This window comes from Lagenorhynchus albirostris, chromosome 18 (genome assembly GCF_949774975.1).
Source record: "Lagenorhynchus albirostris chromosome 18, mLagAlb1.1, whole genome shotgun sequence".
Taxonomy (NCBI): domain Eukaryota; kingdom Metazoa; phylum Chordata; class Mammalia; order Artiodactyla; family Delphinidae; genus Lagenorhynchus; species Lagenorhynchus albirostris.
Window position 1 is genome coordinate 5,650,193 of NC_083112.1, and position 19,918 is coordinate 5,670,110.

Sequence of the window (19,918 nt, forward strand, 5' to 3'; positions counted from 1 at the left end):
TGAATTTAAGTAGGTAATTGTATGAATTCAAGTGTGACTCAATAGGGTGATTTTCATTAAGCAAAATACTGACTAAGGATTTCTAAATTTAGGGTTTTTAACTTGGTGTATTTTATTACAAGGCAGTGAAGATGATATTTGTGCAAACAAACATGCTCAAGGTTATTCAGAACGTAAACTTAAAAGAAAAATTTTAAACGTAAAGTTATTAAGTATTCAAACAGCTTTTCTTTATTTCTTAACTGAATTAAATAATTGTGTCATGGGAAAAATTTAGTGTACATCACAGAACATCACTTATAATGGAGCTATTTTCTCCTAAAACCATTCTTACCACCTTAATAGACTTCAGATTGATAGTGTTTTCTCTATCCTTCAAATTGCATTCAGTTTTTAAAAACTTATTTTATCTATTAAAATGTTGAATTATAGTGTTACCATTTAAAAAGCAGCACATATGTATATGCTCCGTGTATATATACATTTATTTTATTTTATATATTTATTTATTTTGGTTGCATTGGGTCTTCATTGCTGTGCACGGGCTTTCTCTAGTTGCAGTGAGCAGGGGCTCCTCTTCGTTGCAGTTCACGGGCTTCTCATTGTGATGGCTTATCTTGTTGCAGAACACAGGCTCTAGGTACGCGGGCTTCAGTAGTTGTGGCACGTGGGCTCAGTAGTCGTGGCACATGGGCTTAGTTGCTCTGTAGCATGTGGGATCCTCCTGGACCAGGGCTCGAACCGTGTCCCCTGCGTTGGCAGGCAGAGTCTTAAACACTGTGCCACCAGGGAAGTCCCTATATACATTTATTTTAACTATAAATGTCTTTCAGGATTTAGGATTATTTCTTTAGGGTACTTTACAGAGCTAGAATTTCTGGGACAAAGGCTGTGCATAGTTTTTAAGCTATTGAGATTGAAAGCAGCAGTTTTTGTGATGTATACACCAAGCCATAGCCAGACGATCCTCTTCAGGATTACTCCAGAAGTCCAACAGTTATTTATGAAGAATAAATTTTGTTTCATACTTCCAAATTTTATTTTTATTTTATTTATTTATTTATTTAGTTAGTTAGTTAGTTAGTTGCACCAGGTCTTAGTTGTGGCTCCAGGGCTCCTTTAGTTGTGGCTTGCCAGCTCCTTAGTTGCAGCACACAGGCTCCTTAGCTGTGGCATGTGAACTCTTAGTTGTGGCATGCATGTGGGATCTGGTTCCCTGACCAGGGTTTGAACCTAGGTCCCCTGCATTGGGAGCACAGAGTCTTATCCACTGAGCCACTAGGGAAGTCCCAACACATGTTTTTTTTTTTTTTGGCCATGTTGTGGGATCTTAGTTCCCCAACCAGAGATCGAACCGGGGCCCTCGGTAGTGAAAGCGCAGAGTCCTAACCACTAGACAACCAGGGAATTCCCCTCTAATTTTTACATAAGTAAACATTTTGAATGGCTTCTATAATATTAGTATACTAGAAATTAAAATATGCCAACTAATGATATTATAAAATCTTTTCTATTAATATTAGTAGCTGAAATCCTAGTTAAGCTATAACACATATATTTACTTTTATGGTGTGTGTTTAGATAGTTTAGATCCTAACGAAAGGAGTTGATGGAACACATAGGTTCAGCTCCATTTTACATGAGCTGTATTTAATTTTTCTTTGCTATATTTCCTAGCGACGGAGGGTACATCTCTAATTATATAATTTTTCTCAATGTGTATGGACAAACTTAGTGGAATCAACATAAATCCATTGCCCTAACTTAAAGCTTACTTTTCCCCCTCCTCCCTCTTCCCTGAGGTACGTTTAGATGTAAGAAACAAAACATTTGCCCTTATATTTGTCTGTAACAGTATTCACTACACTATAGAGCAGAATTATGAAAAAGTGGTGGCTGTACTGTAGTAGACAACTTAAGGTATATGTGCGGAAGTGAGCTAACATAGTGTAATTAACAGAGCCTGCTTGCAAGGTTGGCCCTGGGCTGATGTCTGGGACCTCGGAGGTGGGGAGTGTTCCGGTTTTTCCCTAACTGATGAGGGTGGTTTACTGTTCCTAGACTCTGTGCAAACAGTGTGGTTTGTGCTGCTCACATGCTTTCCGTCCGGGAGTGTGGGATTCTGGTGTGTGCTTCTCTGTAAAAACCCTGGTGCTTCTCTGAGCAGATATATTGCCTTTGTGCTCCTGGACGAAGAGTGGGCCGTGTGACCCCTCGTGAGGAAGGGGGCATAAGGAAGCCCACAGATGAATCCCTCTAGTCTCCACCTGCGTCTTTGCCCCTTGAGATCTGGATGTGTACGTTTACTACACTGCTATGGTAGATCTTAGTCGCGAGTGCAACCCTGTGCTGAGTTCCAGTGACTTTCTGAACATGGAAGTGGTCTTGGGGGACCCCCCCACACACCAGTCAAGGATCTTTGTTACTAAATTTACTGAGAAACTGTAGGGATTATATTTTAAAGCAGTTTTATTTATGCAGTAGTCATCAACATCATACGGAGAATTTAATGCATTTCTGATGTTGTTCTGTAATTTTTAACATTTTATTTCAGAAAGTTCTACACAGTAGAAGTCTGTCCTGCATATAGGATAGCTGTCTAGAGTATCCTGGGGATTTGTCTGACAGGTTGCATCAAATTGCAGAGAACTCCATGACATACAGACTTAACTGTCAATGATTACAATTAAACACTTTCTTTAGACTCACTTTCTCCTCCTGCTAAGAACAGCTAGTGGATAGAAATGGACTAAGAAATAAAGCTTGTCTCTGACTCACTGAAAGAGTGAGTGGCGGAGGGAGGGGGAGAAAAGCGCTCTGATCTCAATTTTAGAGTTGTCCTTTTATACCCACCCTTTAAGTTATCATAAGCAATATCAAGGAAAAAGATTTATTAATTCATTGTATGTTTAAGATCCTGTTAGAATTTAGGAGTATAAACTTAGTGTCTGTTTTTTGGGCTATAAACTGTGCATTGTTTTATTTGGGAGGGGGTGTGATTAGGGAATTTGGTTTAAAAAAAATCAGTAAAGTAAGAAATATATCTTTAGTAGTAACTTCGTTTTTTGTATTCCTGGATATGATCATATAAATTCCTTACTATGATTTTCTCTTGGATGAGGTCCCAAATATTGGCCCTATTGTTAAGTAGATAAAACGCTTCCTCTGTTTGTCTTTAATTCATTCATCTGTTCAGTATGAGATATATTTTGGTGATTTCTAATCTAAACCATTCTCTTCAGTGTAGCCATACATGACAGTTTATTACTGAGGATTTAATGTGGTTATTGGAACTTTGTTAAAGTTAACAACTTTAGTTACAACAGCATTAACAATTTTAGTTAACATTAGTGTAATCTAGATTTACCCAGGCTACATAAATCTGGAAAGAGTAGTACTAGAATAATCAGACTGCTGTGTTACAAGAACGCCCTTCACCTCAAATTCTTCAGATTCTTCTCTTTCTCTCACATTTGTTTGTTTCACATTTGCTTTTAAATAGTGACAACTGGCATCTATGCCACTTGATAGCATGAACACTTGCTTTTCTCCTCCCAACTTGTTATACTCAGTTAATTCTGGTGTTGGCACTCTTCATTTCCTGTTTGTAGCTATTGCTGTACCAAGAAGAGGAAACTTTCACCTCTTTCTTTTTCCTTTTCGATAAATGTATTGTGTGCTGACACCGTGCCATTACGTGTGTAGTTGGGAATACAGAGAGGATTAAGGCGCAGTTCTCCCCTGCAAAGAGACAGTTTGCATTGTGTGCTACTTGCAGCAAAAGATAAAGTACAAAATGATGGGAATAATTTTTAAACATGAGTATCAGGAGAATTTTTATAGAGTAAGAAGATTTTTCAGAAGTTGAATTGGAATTTACTGTGAGGGTGGGGTTTAGAGAGCTCGGTGTTGACAAGGAGGGTTGTTGATGAGTGTACCAGCGGAGGGGACAGTCTTCAAGCCTTGTGGATCCGTGAAGCAGCCTGGTGCCTTCAGGGAAGTTGTATCGAATCTTTAGATGAATCGAAGAGGATCGTCACGATTTCAGTATTGTCTTTCTGTCCATGAACATGGGCTCTCTGTCCGGTTCTTTTTTCCAGGTCTTCTTTAATGCCTTTCCACAAAGTTTTATAATTTTCTGTGTTCAAGTATTACATATATTTTGTAAGATATTCTGAGACACATTTGTGGTAATTGTTGGTATTATAATTTGGCGTCTCAAAAATAAAAATTTTCTAGTTCATTATTCTTAGTGTGAAAATATGTGATTGACATTTGTGTGTTGGTTACTTTGAGACATTCTATTTCTAATAATTTGTAGATTATTTTATATGTATATATACATATGTATATGTGTGTGTGTATATAAAATTTGAACACTTACTTGCAAATAATGATGATAATCTCTTCCTTTGTAATCTTTTTTCTGTTGTTTTCTTGCATTGGCCAGGGCCTTTAGTATGGGATTGTACAGAAAAAATCATAGTTGACATTTTTGTCTTGTACCTGATTTTAAAAGGGATGCTCCTAATGTTTTCATATTTAGGAGGATCTTTGCTCTGGCATCTTAGATACATTTGTATCTGAGAGGACACCTTTTAAAAAATTCTTTGAGAGAAGAAAATATTACATTTGTTTTTCCTAGAAGGGATTTAAAAGCGACCTTAGCATTTGTTCATGAGGCATTTATTCAGTGACTTCTGAGGGCCTCAAAGATGAGCAAGACAAAAATATACACTTTAATGGAGTTTATAGCTTTTATTTTTCATTTTATGACATTTTTAGTTTGAATTGTTTATCATTATCATGCCAATTAAAAGGTTTTAGTTGATAGGTATTGCCGAATATTCTTCCAAAAGAGATTGTAACAATCGACACGAAAAATGTATGACAGTATTTATATGCCATCCACCCTTTTAATAATTGTCTAAATAAACTTTTTAATCTACGCCAGTCTGAGCCAATGATATGCTGGCTTTACTTTGCATCTCTTTTAATCAGTGAATATTAGCATCTTTTTATATGTTTGAGGCATTTAATTTTCTTTTCTGCAGACTGACTACTTGTATAATTTGTCCATTTTCTATTGGTTGCTTTCTATTTTCTTAATGATTTTAAGAACTATATAATAAGATGATTAGCCTTTTACTAAGTGTTGCAAATATCTTTTTTTTGCTGTGTAGAAATATTTATTTTTTGAAGAAGTTAAATTCTATTTTGACCTTTGTGTTTTGTATGTCTTCATAACATTATATTTAAAAAAATGTTCTTTGAGATACTTTTCGTTTTAAACTCTTAAATATTAAATCTGAATATTTATTTGTCTTTTTTATGGGTGTAATGAATGGAAGGGTGAGTCACTTTTATTTATTTTATCTAAATAACCATCTGTTTGCTTTTATCTTTACTCAATTCGTCATTTAGGGATGGCTAGTAAGTTGGCATATCTGACTACTGTCCATCTCCTCCCCTGAAGTTTTATCTTATGCTTATTTTTTCATATATATTTGGGGTCAAGTTTCATGCTTATTCTGTTGTGTTGACCCACTGTTCATGGGAGCCTTTATCCAATATTTTTGTTACTATAGCTTTCATCACTTTTTTAGTATCCAGTGACCTTATACAGTACTTTTTTCTTCCTTTTACTTTTTCAGTCTTCTTTCTTCTTCTTCTTTTTTTTTTTGTTCTTCCTCTGTACTTGCTTTACTTTAGTAATTTTCCTGGCTATCTTACTGCGTATTTTTCCAATGAATATAATTGGTTTGGCTAAATAAAAAAAATTATGTTGGTTTTCTTATTGAGCTAGCATTATGCTTTTAGATTAGTTTGGGGTAGAATTGACATTTTTACAACAAATAGGTACAGGTATTTATTTTCTTTTGTTCAAGTTATCTTTTGTTTCTGACAGTAGAGTTTTACCTTTTTCTTCACGTAAGTCCTGCACATCCTGGGTAAGTTTGTGCCTAGATATTTTAGGTTTTTATTGCTAGTTAATGTAAGTGGAATTTTGTTTTTTGCAATCTGTTTGTCTCTCCCCCCTCTCCAACACACACACACACACACACACACACACACACACACACACACACACACACACACACACACACACACACACACACACACACACACACACTCCCTCTCTCCCCCACCCCCCACCCCCCACCCCATACGCCCATTGGATTAATGGAGTTTTCTTGATCCTTCTCCCCTCACCTGCAGCAATAATTTAGGTATTAACTATTTTTGTTGAGATGTAATTCACATATCATAAAGTTCACTCTTCTACAGTGTACAATTCAGTGGTGTTTAGTATACTCTCAAGACTGTGCAACCATCATCATAGTCTAATTCCACAGCATTTTCATAACCCTAAAAAGAAACTTCATACTTCCCTATTAGTAGTCACTCCCCATTTTCCCCTCTCCTCAGTCCTTGGAAACCACTAATTTACGTTATGTCTTTATGGATTTGCCTCTTCTGGCCGTTTTATGTAAATAGAATCATACAACGTGTGGCTTTTTTGTCTCTGGCTTCTTTCACTTAACAGTGTTTTCAAGCTTCATCCATGTTGTTGCATGAATCAGTATTTTTTTCCTTCATACAGGTGAATAGTATTCCATAGTATAGGCGAGATCACATTTTGTTCACCCGTTTATCAGTTGATAGACATTTGAGTTGTTTCCACTTTCTGACTATTATGCATAGTGCTGCTTTGAACATTCATGTACTGGTTTTTGTGTGAAGATAATGTTTTCAGTTATCTTGGGTAACATACTTAGGAGTAGAATTACTGGTGTTTAACAGTTTGAGGAACTGCCAGACTGTTTTCAAAGTGATTGCATTATTTTACACTCCCACCAGCAATGTGTTAAGGATTTCGTTTTCTCCACTTCCTCACTAACACTTGTTATTGTTCTTATTTTTGATTATAGCTGTCATAGTAGGTATAATGTGGTATCACTGTGGTTTTGATTTGCATTTTCCTAATGATGTTGAGCTGCTTTTTACCTGCTTATTGGCCATTTGTTTATCTTCTTTGGAAAAATGTCTATGCAAATCCTTTGCCAATTTTAAAATTTGGTTATTTTTGTTGTTGAGTTATAAGAGTTCTTTATATATTCTATATACTGGACCTTTACTGAATATATGATTTGTAAATATTTTCTCCCATTCTGTGGGTTGGCTTTTCACTTTCTTGATGGTTTCCTCTGAAGTACAAAAAGTTTAAAATTTTAGTGAAGTCTAATTTCTTTTTCTTTTTCCCTTGGTTATGTGTGCTTTAGGTGTCAACTTAAGAAGCACTTGTTTAGCTGAAGATCATGAAGTATATGCTGGTTTTCTTAGAGGTTTATAGGTTAGTTCCTGCATTTAGATTTTTGAGGTAATTTTTGTGTACGGTGTAGGGTAGAGGTTGGATGTTACGTACTATGTTTTGGTTTTGTGTATGGTCACCCCTAGAATTTTACCATGCATGCTTTACTCAGTATGAACTTGTTGAAGTCCTTCCTGCCCTCTTTCAGTGTTACAGTAACCTAGAATTTTAATTACACTTTGACTTGAACCTATCTCAGCCTAATTGTTTCACTGTCAGTGCTTGTTCAGATTTACCCATACATTCTTTTATTCTGTGCTTTTTGGGGGAAGGAGTTTTCTTCTGTATTGAAGTGGATCATTTAATTGTTCTTTTGCCAAGGAGATGTGAGTGACCTTAAAAATGTCTTTACTTTTCCCCTCACTTGCAAATTGTGCATGAACTTTAAGATGACATTTATTTCCCTTACTTTGAGCACATTTTTTCATTGTCTAGTGTTGCTGATCAGTCTCCTGTGAATGTAATTGTCCTTTTTTTTTTTAAAGATAATTTGTCTTTTTTTGCTTTTGTAGCTTTTTAGGTTTTTCTCTTTATCTTTGGCATGCAACAGTTTCACCTGATTGATTGAAAGGGACTTGTTTTTACTTATTCTGTTCAGGACTCTTGTTTAGGATTTCTGGAATGAGGATTTCCTAGTTCTTGAATATCCCAAAGCTTTTCTTCGAATATTGCTTCTCCAGTATTTTCTTTATCCTGGAAATTTGCCTTCTCATTCTACCTTCTGTGTATCTTAACCAGTCTTTTATATTTTCCAAGCTTTGTTTCTAGATTCTTCTCTGGTTTACTTTTCTTGTCTTTGTGTCTACCTTGCTATTTAACTCACCTGTTAAGTTTTTTCTCCTTTAATTTTAATGGTTATAATTTTTACTCTTATAGAATATAGTTCTGTTTAAGAAGGACAAATGGGACTTTCGTGGTGGCGCAGTGGTTGAGAGTCCGCCTGCCGATGCAGGGGACACGGGTTCGTGCCCCGGTCCGCGAGGATCCCACATGCCGTGGAGCGGCTGGGCCCGTGAGCCATGGCCGCTGAGCCTGCGCGTCCGGAGCCTGTGCTCCGCAACGGGAGAGGCCAAATGTTTGTCACTTCTTTCATGTCCTTAATCATTTTAGTTGTAGGGTTTTTAAAATCTCCTTTATAGGGTTCTGTTGTCTGGGATTCATTGTTTTCAGGGTGCTAATTCTCAATGTATTGTGCATATCTGATTCTCATTTTGGGAGTTCTTTTCACATGGGATTATTTTCTGGTGAGAGATCATGTTTGTTTGTTTGTCGAAATAGTTGGTGTTTGCTTTACCCAGGTGTCCATTGCCAGTGCAGTTTAAGTTTTATAATTACCCACTGGGATCCCTATCACACAGAATCTCCTGGGGATTTTTCTCTCCTGCACCTGTGCATGGTGCAGGCATTAGGTTTCCATTTCTCTTGAACCCCCCCCACCACGCGCCAAGCCCTCTTCCTTTCCTCCATCTCTGTTCCACAGACAAGCCTACCTATTGCCTGTGGGCTGACAGGTAGCAGTTTTCTCCTCCACCATTGCCTGATGGTACAGCTTTTCCAGACTCCTGGCTTTACACTGGGATTTGAATTTCATTCTCCACATTTTATGTGCTGAAGGCCATGTCTCATGTGAACATGGAAGCCTTAACTTGTAGACACTATATCTGGCCTGGGATGTGGTTTTCCAAAGTTCCCACAGTATAATCTCTAGTTCACAATTTTGCCTTAATTTCTTGCTCTTGGAGTTTTTGCTTTTGTTGCTATTCTTTTGATTTCCGCTATGTTTTTAAATGTGGGTATTGTATTTTATCGTGCATTTCTATGTGCTCATAGTTTTGGTTGGGGTTGAGGGAGGGTATTTGTTTTATTTAGCTCAGTCTCTGATTTCCCAGAAATACGATTGTCTTAGGTGGATGTTTGTATTTAGGAACGATTCATTTGGTATTTTGTAATACTGGAGCCATTTACTTTATGCATTCTGTCATTATTTACAAGAGTCTTTTTTGTTTGTTTGTTTCCTTGGGTTTTTCAGGTATAGAATTATGTCATCCAGAAACACTGATACTTTTACCTTGATAAGTTAACCTTAAATTTTAAAAATTTCATTTATTTTGTTCATTGCTCTGGTTAATTTATCCAGTGGGCATTTCTGTATTGTTCCTCACTTTTCTTTGAATTGGGTACTTTTAAGAAGGATTTGTTCGAATGTTCTAAAGCGATTAACTTACACATGACTTAAATATCTCAGTTTGCATATTCACTTAATAAGAAATTACAGTGTAATTATTGTATATGATCTCACCAAAATGTCATTTTAAGAGTTAATTACAAAAGTAATGCAAAAAATACACAAATTAAATATTTTTAATTCAGATTTTTTTTAAAATACAGATTTTCATTCTTCTTGTTTGTCTCTCATGGTATCCTCAGTGTGTTGCTATGTTTGCATACGTGTTCATGTGATTGAGTACTAATTAATAGCAAACTGTTGTAATAACCACAAGTAGCGCCCCTGCCTCCACCCCCCCATATAAGGGAAGATGGAACTTATAAAGGAATATTTACATGCAAGAGAGATGAAATGGAATCTGTTCATTCTACTTCACTTTGATTTTTAGTTACTGATTTCTGTAGTAAGGTTCTGCTCCTTTGTGCTGTCTGTAATTTAGTGTTACATGCAGGCAGTTAATATTAAGTGTGTTGTGCTTATCGTCTTCACAATACCAAGTACAGAATAACTCTCTCCAAGCAGATATGTGTGTATTTTACTCGATTCTTTAACATGTTTGCAAAATATTTTGGTGGCACAAAGCTACGCCTTTTGTGGCTGGATGTTTCAGTAACTTAGAGGTCAGTTTCCTTTCTAGCTTCCCATACAACTTAAATATTCTGTTACCCTTATGGGTGGTGATCCTTATTACTGTTTTACATGTTTTATTTTGTATGTGTTTAGATCATGCCAGCCAGCCTCAGCTCAGATATATTAACTCAGATTTCAGTGCTGAAACTTCAGAATAGCCACAAAATTTAAAATTCTGAAGAGAGAGCTTGTAACTTACAACCTGTAAATTCTACTAGATTGTTTTTGGTAGTCTTTTTCCTCGTATTTTGCCTTAAGGAGAGATTCTACCTTTTGTTTCACTTGTACGCCTGCTCTGGTGCCAGACTCTTCCCCTCCTCTCCTGCTGCACCCCACTTCCCCTACCCTGCTCCCACACGTCGTTTAAGTTGTCACACTAACGCTCCTAAGTGTAATGGACCCCCTTTCTGTTCTCTGGTGTATGGCTTAGGGGTTGGGCAGCTGTATTAGATATTGGCTAAGAGCACAGGCTTTGGAATCAAATAGACCTGAGTTTCAATCTTGATTCTTTTGTTCAGTAACCTGTATTTGCCCTTACAATAAATTTTTAAAAATTATTTTTGTTAGTTTCTTCCTCTGTGAGGTGACTGTTGATATACCTACCTCACAGGGTTGTTGTGAGGATTAAATAGTCGTGTATGTGAAGCACTTTTATTACTGCCTGACATATGGAAAGTGCTTAAGAATTGGTAGCTGTATTTGCTGCTGTTATTAATTTAAAGGTAGTAAACAAATTTACTCATTTTTGGTGACTTGGCCAGTTTTATATTGGAAGGGCTTAGAGACTAGCTTTAGGAAAACTGTAGATGCATTTCATATTAGATGAGTGGGGAGTATGTATCTCTTGAAAATAGTTGAATAATCCTCCCAATTTTTGCAGTATGGATTGACCTACAATTAAATGTATAATATACAGAGTTAGAAAAAATACAGAACTCTGGAAAAGTTTTTTAAAAATTAGGCTCATATGTAGGGCTTCCCTGGTGGCGCAGTGGTTGAGAGTCCGCCTGCCGATGCAAGGGACATGGGTTTGTGCCCCGGTCTGGGAAGATCCCCCATGCCGTGGAGCGGCTGGGCCCGTGAGCCATGACCGCTGAGCCTGCGCGTCCAGAGCCTGTGCTCCGCAACGGGAGAGGCCACAACAGTGAGAGGCCTGCGTACCACAAAAAAAAAAAGAATCATGAGTTTTAAAAATTAGGCTCATATGTTAATATAATAGCTTGGCTTCCTTATAAGTATTTTTCTAAAGGGTTTTAGACTTTTAAAGTTTCTCTTAGATGTATTTAAGACATACTTGCGAAATTCCTGGCCTATTTTAATGTCAGTGCAGTAGACATTGTGTTATAGCAGGAAGAGTATTAAACTGGAAGTTTGGAGACTTGGGTTTGAAGCCTGGCTTTGCTGTTGGCTGTGCACATATGTCCTTGGTCAGATAGCAACCCCCCTGTGTGTAAATTTCTGATCTGTACTGCGGTGCTTGTTACCTGAGCTACCTTCGTTGCTCAGAAAATCAGACAAAATAATTATGTCAGGGCTCTTTAGAAAATACAGAGGGCTATCCAGAGTAAAAATAAGTATTATCTCAGTTCTCAACCTTATTTTTATTCACCTACATCTTTTCAAAAAACAGTGTTCGTGTTTTATGAATTCTTAGCAATTGAAATTCATATCCCTGTTAATCATATTTCTGTGACCAGAAGCATTTTGGTAACTTTTTTCTTGAATCGTGAGACGGCATATTATTTCAAATGTGAAGTTTTTCAGTTGTTTCCCAAATAGCCAGAAAGTAGCTCCTGGATAAGCTAATTCTTTCAGGAAGTGTAACTAACTGTGGCTGGAGAAACCATTTTCAGTCTCTGCTCAGAACTGATCGCCTCCATTAAGCCTTTGACTAAACTGTGCCTGGTTTTACTTAATTTGCATTCCATCTGTATGGAGGCATGGAGTTGACAGTACATTCGTTTCTATTTGAGTGTTTCTGTAAGCCATTTTATGTCTTTTACATGTGACCTGGCCTTGTTTTCTCAGATAGCTTGGAATCTCCTGAGGGTTGAAGACAATTGTCCTTTCCCTTTCTCCACCATAGATTCATGATAGAGGATGCTCTGCATACAATGGTTTCTTGCTAGTTGTGTTTAGGTAAAACTCGCACTAGAGCAGAGTATGCATCTGCAGAAATTTTCAGTTGTCTACTATATAGCGTATGCCTGTTTAAAGACAAAAGGCATCAAAATAGTATACGTCTTGATTTTTAAAAAAATATGGTATTTAAGCGGCCATGTATTTCAACTAAGACTAGACTTAGGTTTTTTTTTTGCTTTTTCAAACCATTCTGTTAGTAGTATTTGGCCAAAAGAAATCTAATAAATCTCATTAAATAATTTTATTTTTTGATAGTAAAATATTTTAGGGGTATGTGATATTTGTATTGTTAATAGCCATAGTTTTAAATGATTCATTACAAAAAAGGAATTATGCCTTTTATTAAAGAAAGGCTTTTATAAAAGGCATAATTTTATAGAGTCTCAGTTATTTCTCACTTTTTGATTAATTTATTAAATTATCAATAATTCTTATTATTGAAGTTTCTCATGTAAACCTTGATATGGAGGAGACGTATTCTTACAGTAAATATCCTAATTTATTTGGGAATGACTATATTTGAAAAAAAAATTCTTTACATTTGCTTTTAATCAGAGCTTTCTCTAAAACGAGACAAAATTGTCTTTTATTTTTGAACTTAAAGAATTTTGCTAAAGATGTTTCTTCCAAATGAATGTTTGCATTTTATTTTCCAGATTTTTTTCTCTGAAACCAGTTTTTGCTTTCTAAGAAACGTTTTTACATCTTCTTCAGGAATGTCATTGTCTGCTGGATCTTCCCCTCTGCACTCCCCCAAGATCACTCCACATACTTCTCCTGCTCCCAGAAGAAGAAGTCACACTCCAAATCCAGCCAATTACTTGGTGCCTTCTAGTGCCTCTACACCTGTTAATAATCCTGTCTCTCAGACTCCATCTTCTGGTCAGGTGATCCAAAAGGAAACTGTCGGTGGGACGACTTACTTCTATACAGACACAACTCCAGCACCTTTGACTGGAATGGTATGTCTGCATTTAAAGGAGAAAAGAGAGGGCTCTTATAACAGCTTCTTCTTATTAATGAGATTAACGAGGAGGTTTACCCAGTCCTGTATCTTTATACTGTGATGTGAAAAAGTAATTAATTTCTGACTTAGATGATAATTCCAATCTCTTCTTACCTGTTCAAAGTAATCTGTTTCTGCATTAATAATATCTCTAGTTTTGGCCAAATCTGCTTGTAATCAGAAGTTATATTTAAGCTCTAGTTTATTACTTTATGGCATGTTTTGCTTATGGGGTTACCTAGCACTTGTGCTAGCTGGTGTTGATGTTTGCTGACTTTTGTTTGTAGATACAGGTAGTTTCACCTCTGAAGTTAGAGAAAGTAGTTAGAGAAGTAGATGGATTCTTATCAGTAGTTGCTGAGAGCAAACCGATGATAAATGCTTGCTCAGGCGAGGCAGTGATTTAATAGCTAGAACTCTGGATGGTGGAGGACACAGTGATAGGAGGCCTCCAGCATGGGTCACTGGTAAGGAGGGAGGACGTTCAGGGAGCCCTGATTATGGGTAAGGAAAGAGCTACCAAAGGACAGTAGGGGGGGAGGGGCCGAGAGGGAAGCGTCATGTTCCATAAATTGTACACTTTTAGTTTCATAATTTTGTCCATGTTCAAAAATTATTTAGCTATAGAAAAATAAGTAGTAGATGAAGATCTCATGAGTAAGAAAGCCAAATTCCATTAAAATATGAATGCTGGTCTAAACTGTAGATATTTGACAAAATCATAACTGACAGGCTTAGATGAAAAGTATGTTTGGATTTTGGTAAGCAGATTTTGACCCCATAAGTTAAATTAATGGTTTATTTTGATTACATTTAATATTTTACTAAAAGGCAGTTTGAGTGGAAAGACAACAGATTTTTATTTTTCCTTTTTAAGAGTCCCAGTTCTGCCATTGTTTTGTGACTCTTGAATCTTAGTACCTCTGAGACTGGTCCCCCGATCGTAAATGAGGTTAAGCACACGACCATCGTATGAGAAGTAAATGTGAAAACATTTATAGAAGTACTTGTAAATCATGTAAAATGCTTTCTAAAAAATAATAAAATAGCTAATAGTTTCTTGTTTTGTTTTGTTTTTGGTCAGAGATCTTTCAAAAGTTATCACAGAACAGCTTGCCGAACTGAAGGTCAAATAATTGAGGTAGAGTAGAGACTTTCCTTGGTTCTTTCAAGTAAGAATTCCATCAATGTTTTACTTTTGGGGGGAGGGGTTATTATATTTTATCATTATTTACGTTTTTTATTTTATCATATTTGTAGAAAAAAGTTAGTTTAATCTATGAAGAGGTTCTTTTGTCACAAAACTGTCTCAGCTGTTTTTGTGGAGATTATATGTGGCACATTTTTGTAATGTTTTTACCCTTCAAACCACTCTTAAAAATATGCTCCTGGTAAACCTGAGGTAGTCATGCCCAACTATACTACCTGATACAAGGAAACCAAGGCAAGAAAAAGGAGGCACTCTTCTCCCTTCAGGTATAGGTTAAAGGAGACCTTACAGGTATTGCAAAATCACTTCCTGGTTGAGGTCCAGAGCAGAAGAGCCACATGAGGGCAACAGAAATCAAATGAATTCATTTTTAAAAGAGAAAAAAAAATGTTTGTTTTGGCTTTAAAAATGAAAGAATAAAACGAAAGATATTTTAGGATGTACTTGATTTTGTATCGTGGACCAGTTGAAGGGAAGGAGAGGCAGAGGAAAAAGGGAAAAAAGCGGGGTGGTGAGAAGATTCCAATTGGAAGAGGCAAAGACAAGAAGCTGGAAGCAGAATTGAGTAACTTTGTTGTAGTTTGATTGGAAGGTATGTTGTCATACCCTTCTGTTCACCTCCACTGCTGACCCAGAGTATGTTGGTCCTCTTTTCTGTTCTAGTTTGAAGTGTTAAGTATCTAGATAACATTTTGTTTAGTTTGGTCGCTAGAAACCCTTAAAGAGGACAGTTCTTTGGGCGTCCACGGCAGAGTAACTACCTGATCTGACTGTGCCCAAGCACGGTGAATATCTACTTTCTTCCTCTCTTCCAGCTGCCTTAAAAAAATGCTTACAAAGAGCTCCTTTTGCCTCTCATTGGAGCTGAAATTTTACTGTATCTGAAGAAATGTTTCCTTTCTCATTAGATTTTTAAAAACTTGTTATTCCAATAAGGATTATTTAAAAAATGAAATCATTCAGGAGGTGTACTAATAATAGCTTTTCTCAGGTGTTTAATTCACTATTATTTAAAGATTAAAAGTATCCATTTGTCACTGTCATTTAAAGATTAAAACTTTATCGAAATAATGATAAAGCTTATCAATTGATCATGATATTTTCCCCCTTCCTATCTTTCAGGTTTTTCCAAACTACCATATTTATCCTCCAACTGCACCTCATGTTGCTTATATGCAACCAAAAGCAAATGCACCTTCCTTCTTCATGGCTGATGAACTCCGACAGGTATGCTTTCAGAGTTCGGGGTGGAAATACTTAATGTCTTTCGTGCTTTAGCAAAGAACTGGAGAAAGAACAGAGCTCCTTTCAAATTGTATTACTTAATCAAATATGCTGTAATAAAGAAGATAGAATTTACAGTTTATGAGACTAATTGATATTTATTTAAGGAAACCCATTTTTAAAGAAAATTGCAAGTAACTGTGTTCAGATGTAGAACACGGAGTAGCTGTTTAAATGGGCCACCTTTTTGCACGGCACCTCCTGTGCACTGGAAGGTCTCTGAAGTATATAAATAAATAATTTAAATGGTTTCTAACCACTAGACAACTTTTTGCTAATATCTGTAGTAGTTGGCTAATAAGTAATTTGGCCTGGAAATGAACTTCATTTTTACGGCAGCTCAATATTTTCTGTAAAGTAGGTTTTATAAAATTATTTAGTTTTTTTTGTCAGTGTTGAACAGGTATTATTTGGTATGTAGAATTTTACTTTACTCTTCGATTCTCAGAAATGTTTTTGTTTCACAGAAGTAAGTTGCACCAGTATAATGTTTGTAGAGTGAATTATCGACGAGCTTGGCCACAGAGCTAGCCGCATGCTCTGGGTTATAGCACTGCTACTTGAAACCAACCTTAGCGATGGGCAGGTCTATCCAGGACTGGAATTTAGACATTTCACATTATTGGAAATGTTATGTCCTGATACCAACATTAAAAAGTACACATGCCAAAAATATTAGTACTCAGGCTCTTCAGTTGCAATAGAAAGTCCAGATTTCAGAAGTTGTGTTTAGATGTAAATATACTTGTTTTCTTTTCTTAGGAGCTGATTAACAGACATTTAATAACAATGGCTCAGATTGATCAAGCAGATATGCCAGGTAAAATGCAAGTTGACTGATGCTTCCTTTTAAAGGAGAGTGTAATCCTTATCTAGTCCTACATGTTTTTATGCCTTAAGCTAGCTAATTACTATTTTATGACTATATTTATTTGAAACCTACTTAAGAAGAATTCCAAGATGCCATTGATCTAGTGTTTTTTCAAAGAATTCTACATGTGACAAGATTCTAGTTCATCCAAAAAATAGGTAGTTTTAGAATTCATGGTGATTTACCTCATCGTGCACTAGAATATTATTATCTTTTGAAACGATGAAGTATAGGTACTTAAGTAGGGGTGGGGAGGTGAGTGTTATTATTATTGAGGCTGCGGCATGCCAGACAGGGTACTAAGGCTTTCTGTGTGTAAGTTTTTTCCTCACAAAACTCCTGTGGTATAGATACTAACATTATCACCTTTGTTTTACGTATGAGGAAACTGAAGTTAACAGGCAGGTTAAGTAACTTGCCTCTAAGAACAAGTGGCTAGTAATTATCTGACCGAGTCAGAATTTAAACCTCGGTTTTTCTGACTGTACCATGATGTTTCTCAGCATTAAAATCTCTTTGCCTAGCTTATTCAGTATAGGCACAATGAAATGTGGTGTAATTTAGGAAAACTTTATAAATAATACAGTAGGAATACATTTGCTGTAGCGATAATCTCAGAACACCTGGTTGTAATCGCGAATTCAGCACAGTCCACTGTGTATCCTCTTGATCGCTAAAGAGTTCAAAGGAATATGTCTGGCTGGCTGTTATGTCTTAAGGCTGGGCAGGAAACTTACCTGTCATAGCCTTTGAAATGTTCACGTTGGAATTTTCCTTATTATTAAGCATTGTCTTTGAGGCCCTAGCTAGGGTAAAAAAAAAAAAAAAAGTTAGAAGATGCTATTTACAGTGGCTTCAGAATATCAGTACCTAGGAATAAGCAGAGCAAAAGATGTGTAAGATATCAGCGGCAGAGATTCACTAAGGTGTTAAATCAGATAAATATAGGGAGTGAAGTACGATATTCATGAATAGGAGGACATAATGGTTGCCATTTTCGTAAACTAATCTATAGATTCAGTATAATTTCAGTCAAAGCACATGAGCTATTCTTACTCATATACTTCTGACACCTAATTCGGGTCCTAACAGTTTAATTGTTAAGGGCTCAGTCCCATAAGACCACTCCTTCTTCAGATGCCAGCTGAAATGGGGTACCCAGGCTACTCAAACTTCTCTCTGGCCAACTACAAATTTGGGGGTTTCCACAACATGCCCTCAGGTTCGGCGATTAGCTGGAATGACTCACAGAACTCGGGAAAGCACTTTGTAAACTGTTACTGGCTTATTATAAAGAGTACAACTCAAGGAACAGCCAAATGGAAGAGATATATGGGGCAGAGTGTGGGGATAGGGTGGGGTGTGGGGAACTTCCATGCCCTCTCCAGGTATGCCACCCTCCCAGCACCTCATCATGCTCACCAACCTGTAAGCCCTCTGAATCCCTCTGTTGAGGAATTCTTATGAGTGTTTCATTGTCTTGGTGTGGTTGATTAAATCTCTGGCTCTTCGTGATTGACTCAGTCTCCAACCTCTCTCTCCTCTGTGGAAGGTTGGGGGATTGGCTGAAATTTCCACACTTCTAATCAAGATTTTATTTTATTTTTTTATTATATTACAGCATAGCAGAGCTTTTCATAGTATATGATAAATATATCAAAGAGTAAAGGTCCAAGACTACCTGAAGCACTTTGAAGATTATGATTAGGGTTCTGGGTGTATTGGGGAGGGGAGGCTTGGTTTGAGTCTATAGTAACTGAAACAGTGTCGTAATGGCACTGGGTTAGACAAATTGATTACTGGAACAGACTAGGGAGAACCTAGACACATTCTGTGATAGAGGTGGCTAATCAGTGGGGAAAGGAAGGCATTGGAAAAAATGGTTTTCTTTATGGTAAAAGATTGTATTGTTACAATTGTATCATGATCTCAAACCACATGCAAAAACCAGTTCCAAATAGATTAAGAATTTAAATGTCAAAAGCAAAACTTTAAAATTCGTACAATGAAACACAAATGAGTAAATTTAATCTTTCCGTAGAGAAAGATTTCCTATACTGGAGGCAAAAATTCTTGACTCTTAAAGAAAGTACTGATAAATTTTACTGAATTACGGTTAAAGGGACTTCCCTGGTGGTGCAGTGGTTAAGGATCTGCCTGCCAATACAGGGGACACGGGTTCGAGCCCTGGTCCGGGAAGATCCCACATGCCGCAGAGCGGCTGGGCCTGTGCACCACGACTACTGAAGCCCGCACACCTAGAGCTGGTGCTCCACAACAAGAGAAGCCACTGCAACGAGAAGCCCACGCACCACACAAAGAGGAGCCCCTGCTCGCCGCAACTAGAGAAAGCCCGCACGCAGCAACAAAGACCCAAGGCAGCCAAAAATTTAATTAATTAATTAATTAATTAAAAAAATTAAAAACACTCCAAAGATATCTATAGTAAAGAAAAAACTTGAAGAAGGTATTTACACAATTGACGAAGAAAATAAAAACCACAAATTAGTAAGAGCCTGAAAAAAAAAAAACAACAAAACAGAAAAATGGCCAAAAGGTAGGAATAGGCATTTCAAGAAAGTGGAAATTCATACAACGAAAAATCTATGAAGAAATGTTGAACATCACTGATGATCAGGGAAAGACAGATAAGATATCATTGGAAAGTCTGACCATGTGCAGTAGTAGGATGTGGATCCACAGGTTCTCCAGTACATTGCTGTTGGTTGTATAAATTGGTGAATGTGTTATCACTTCAGAAAATTCCTGAAGCTGAATATCTGTGTACCCTGTGATCTAGCAGTTCTGCTCCTAGATATAGGTCAACTATATATTTTTAACTAGAAAATGTATAAAGTATCCATAATATCACTGCTTACAATAGCAGAAACTTTGATCAGTCCAAACGCTCATCTTGAAGGACAGTGGGTGAATTAACTGATACTGTCAGACAATGGAATATTACATGGCAGTTTAAATGAAGAAAGTACACTTCATAAAGAAAGCAGTAATGTGGAAGAATCTCAGTAATGTAATATTAAGTTTAAAAGTGAGCTGCGAGAGACTACATAGAGCATGATACCTTTTTATAAAGTTGAAATTTATATATGTATTTACTTTATCAATAAATGCATGTGTATATGCATATATACATAATAAAATTTTGAGGAATACAT

At 36.7% G+C, this 19,918-nt stretch overlaps 1 protein-coding gene across 6 annotated transcripts in view; it reads left to right on the forward strand.

Annotated features, from left to right (window-relative positions):
- PAN3 (poly(A) specific ribonuclease subunit PAN3) overlaps positions 1 to 19,918 on the forward strand; it is a 117,844-nt gene that overhangs the window by 68,666 nt on the left and 29,260 nt on the right. For 3 of the 6 annotated variants that reach the window (XM_060128680.1, XM_060128675.1, XM_060128679.1), the window contains 4 exons: positions 13,086 to 13,333; positions 14,462 to 14,518; positions 15,710 to 15,814; positions 16,634 to 16,691. In XM_060128680.1, coding sequence (XP_059984663.1) covers positions 13,086 to 13,333; positions 14,462 to 14,518; positions 15,710 to 15,814; positions 16,634 to 16,691 — 468 coding nt within the window. The remainder of the gene's footprint in view (positions 1 to 13,085; positions 13,334 to 14,461; positions 14,519 to 15,709; positions 15,815 to 16,633; positions 16,692 to 19,918) is intronic. The other 3 variants (XM_060128677.1, XM_060128676.1, XM_060128678.1) reach the window with 1 other exon arrangement.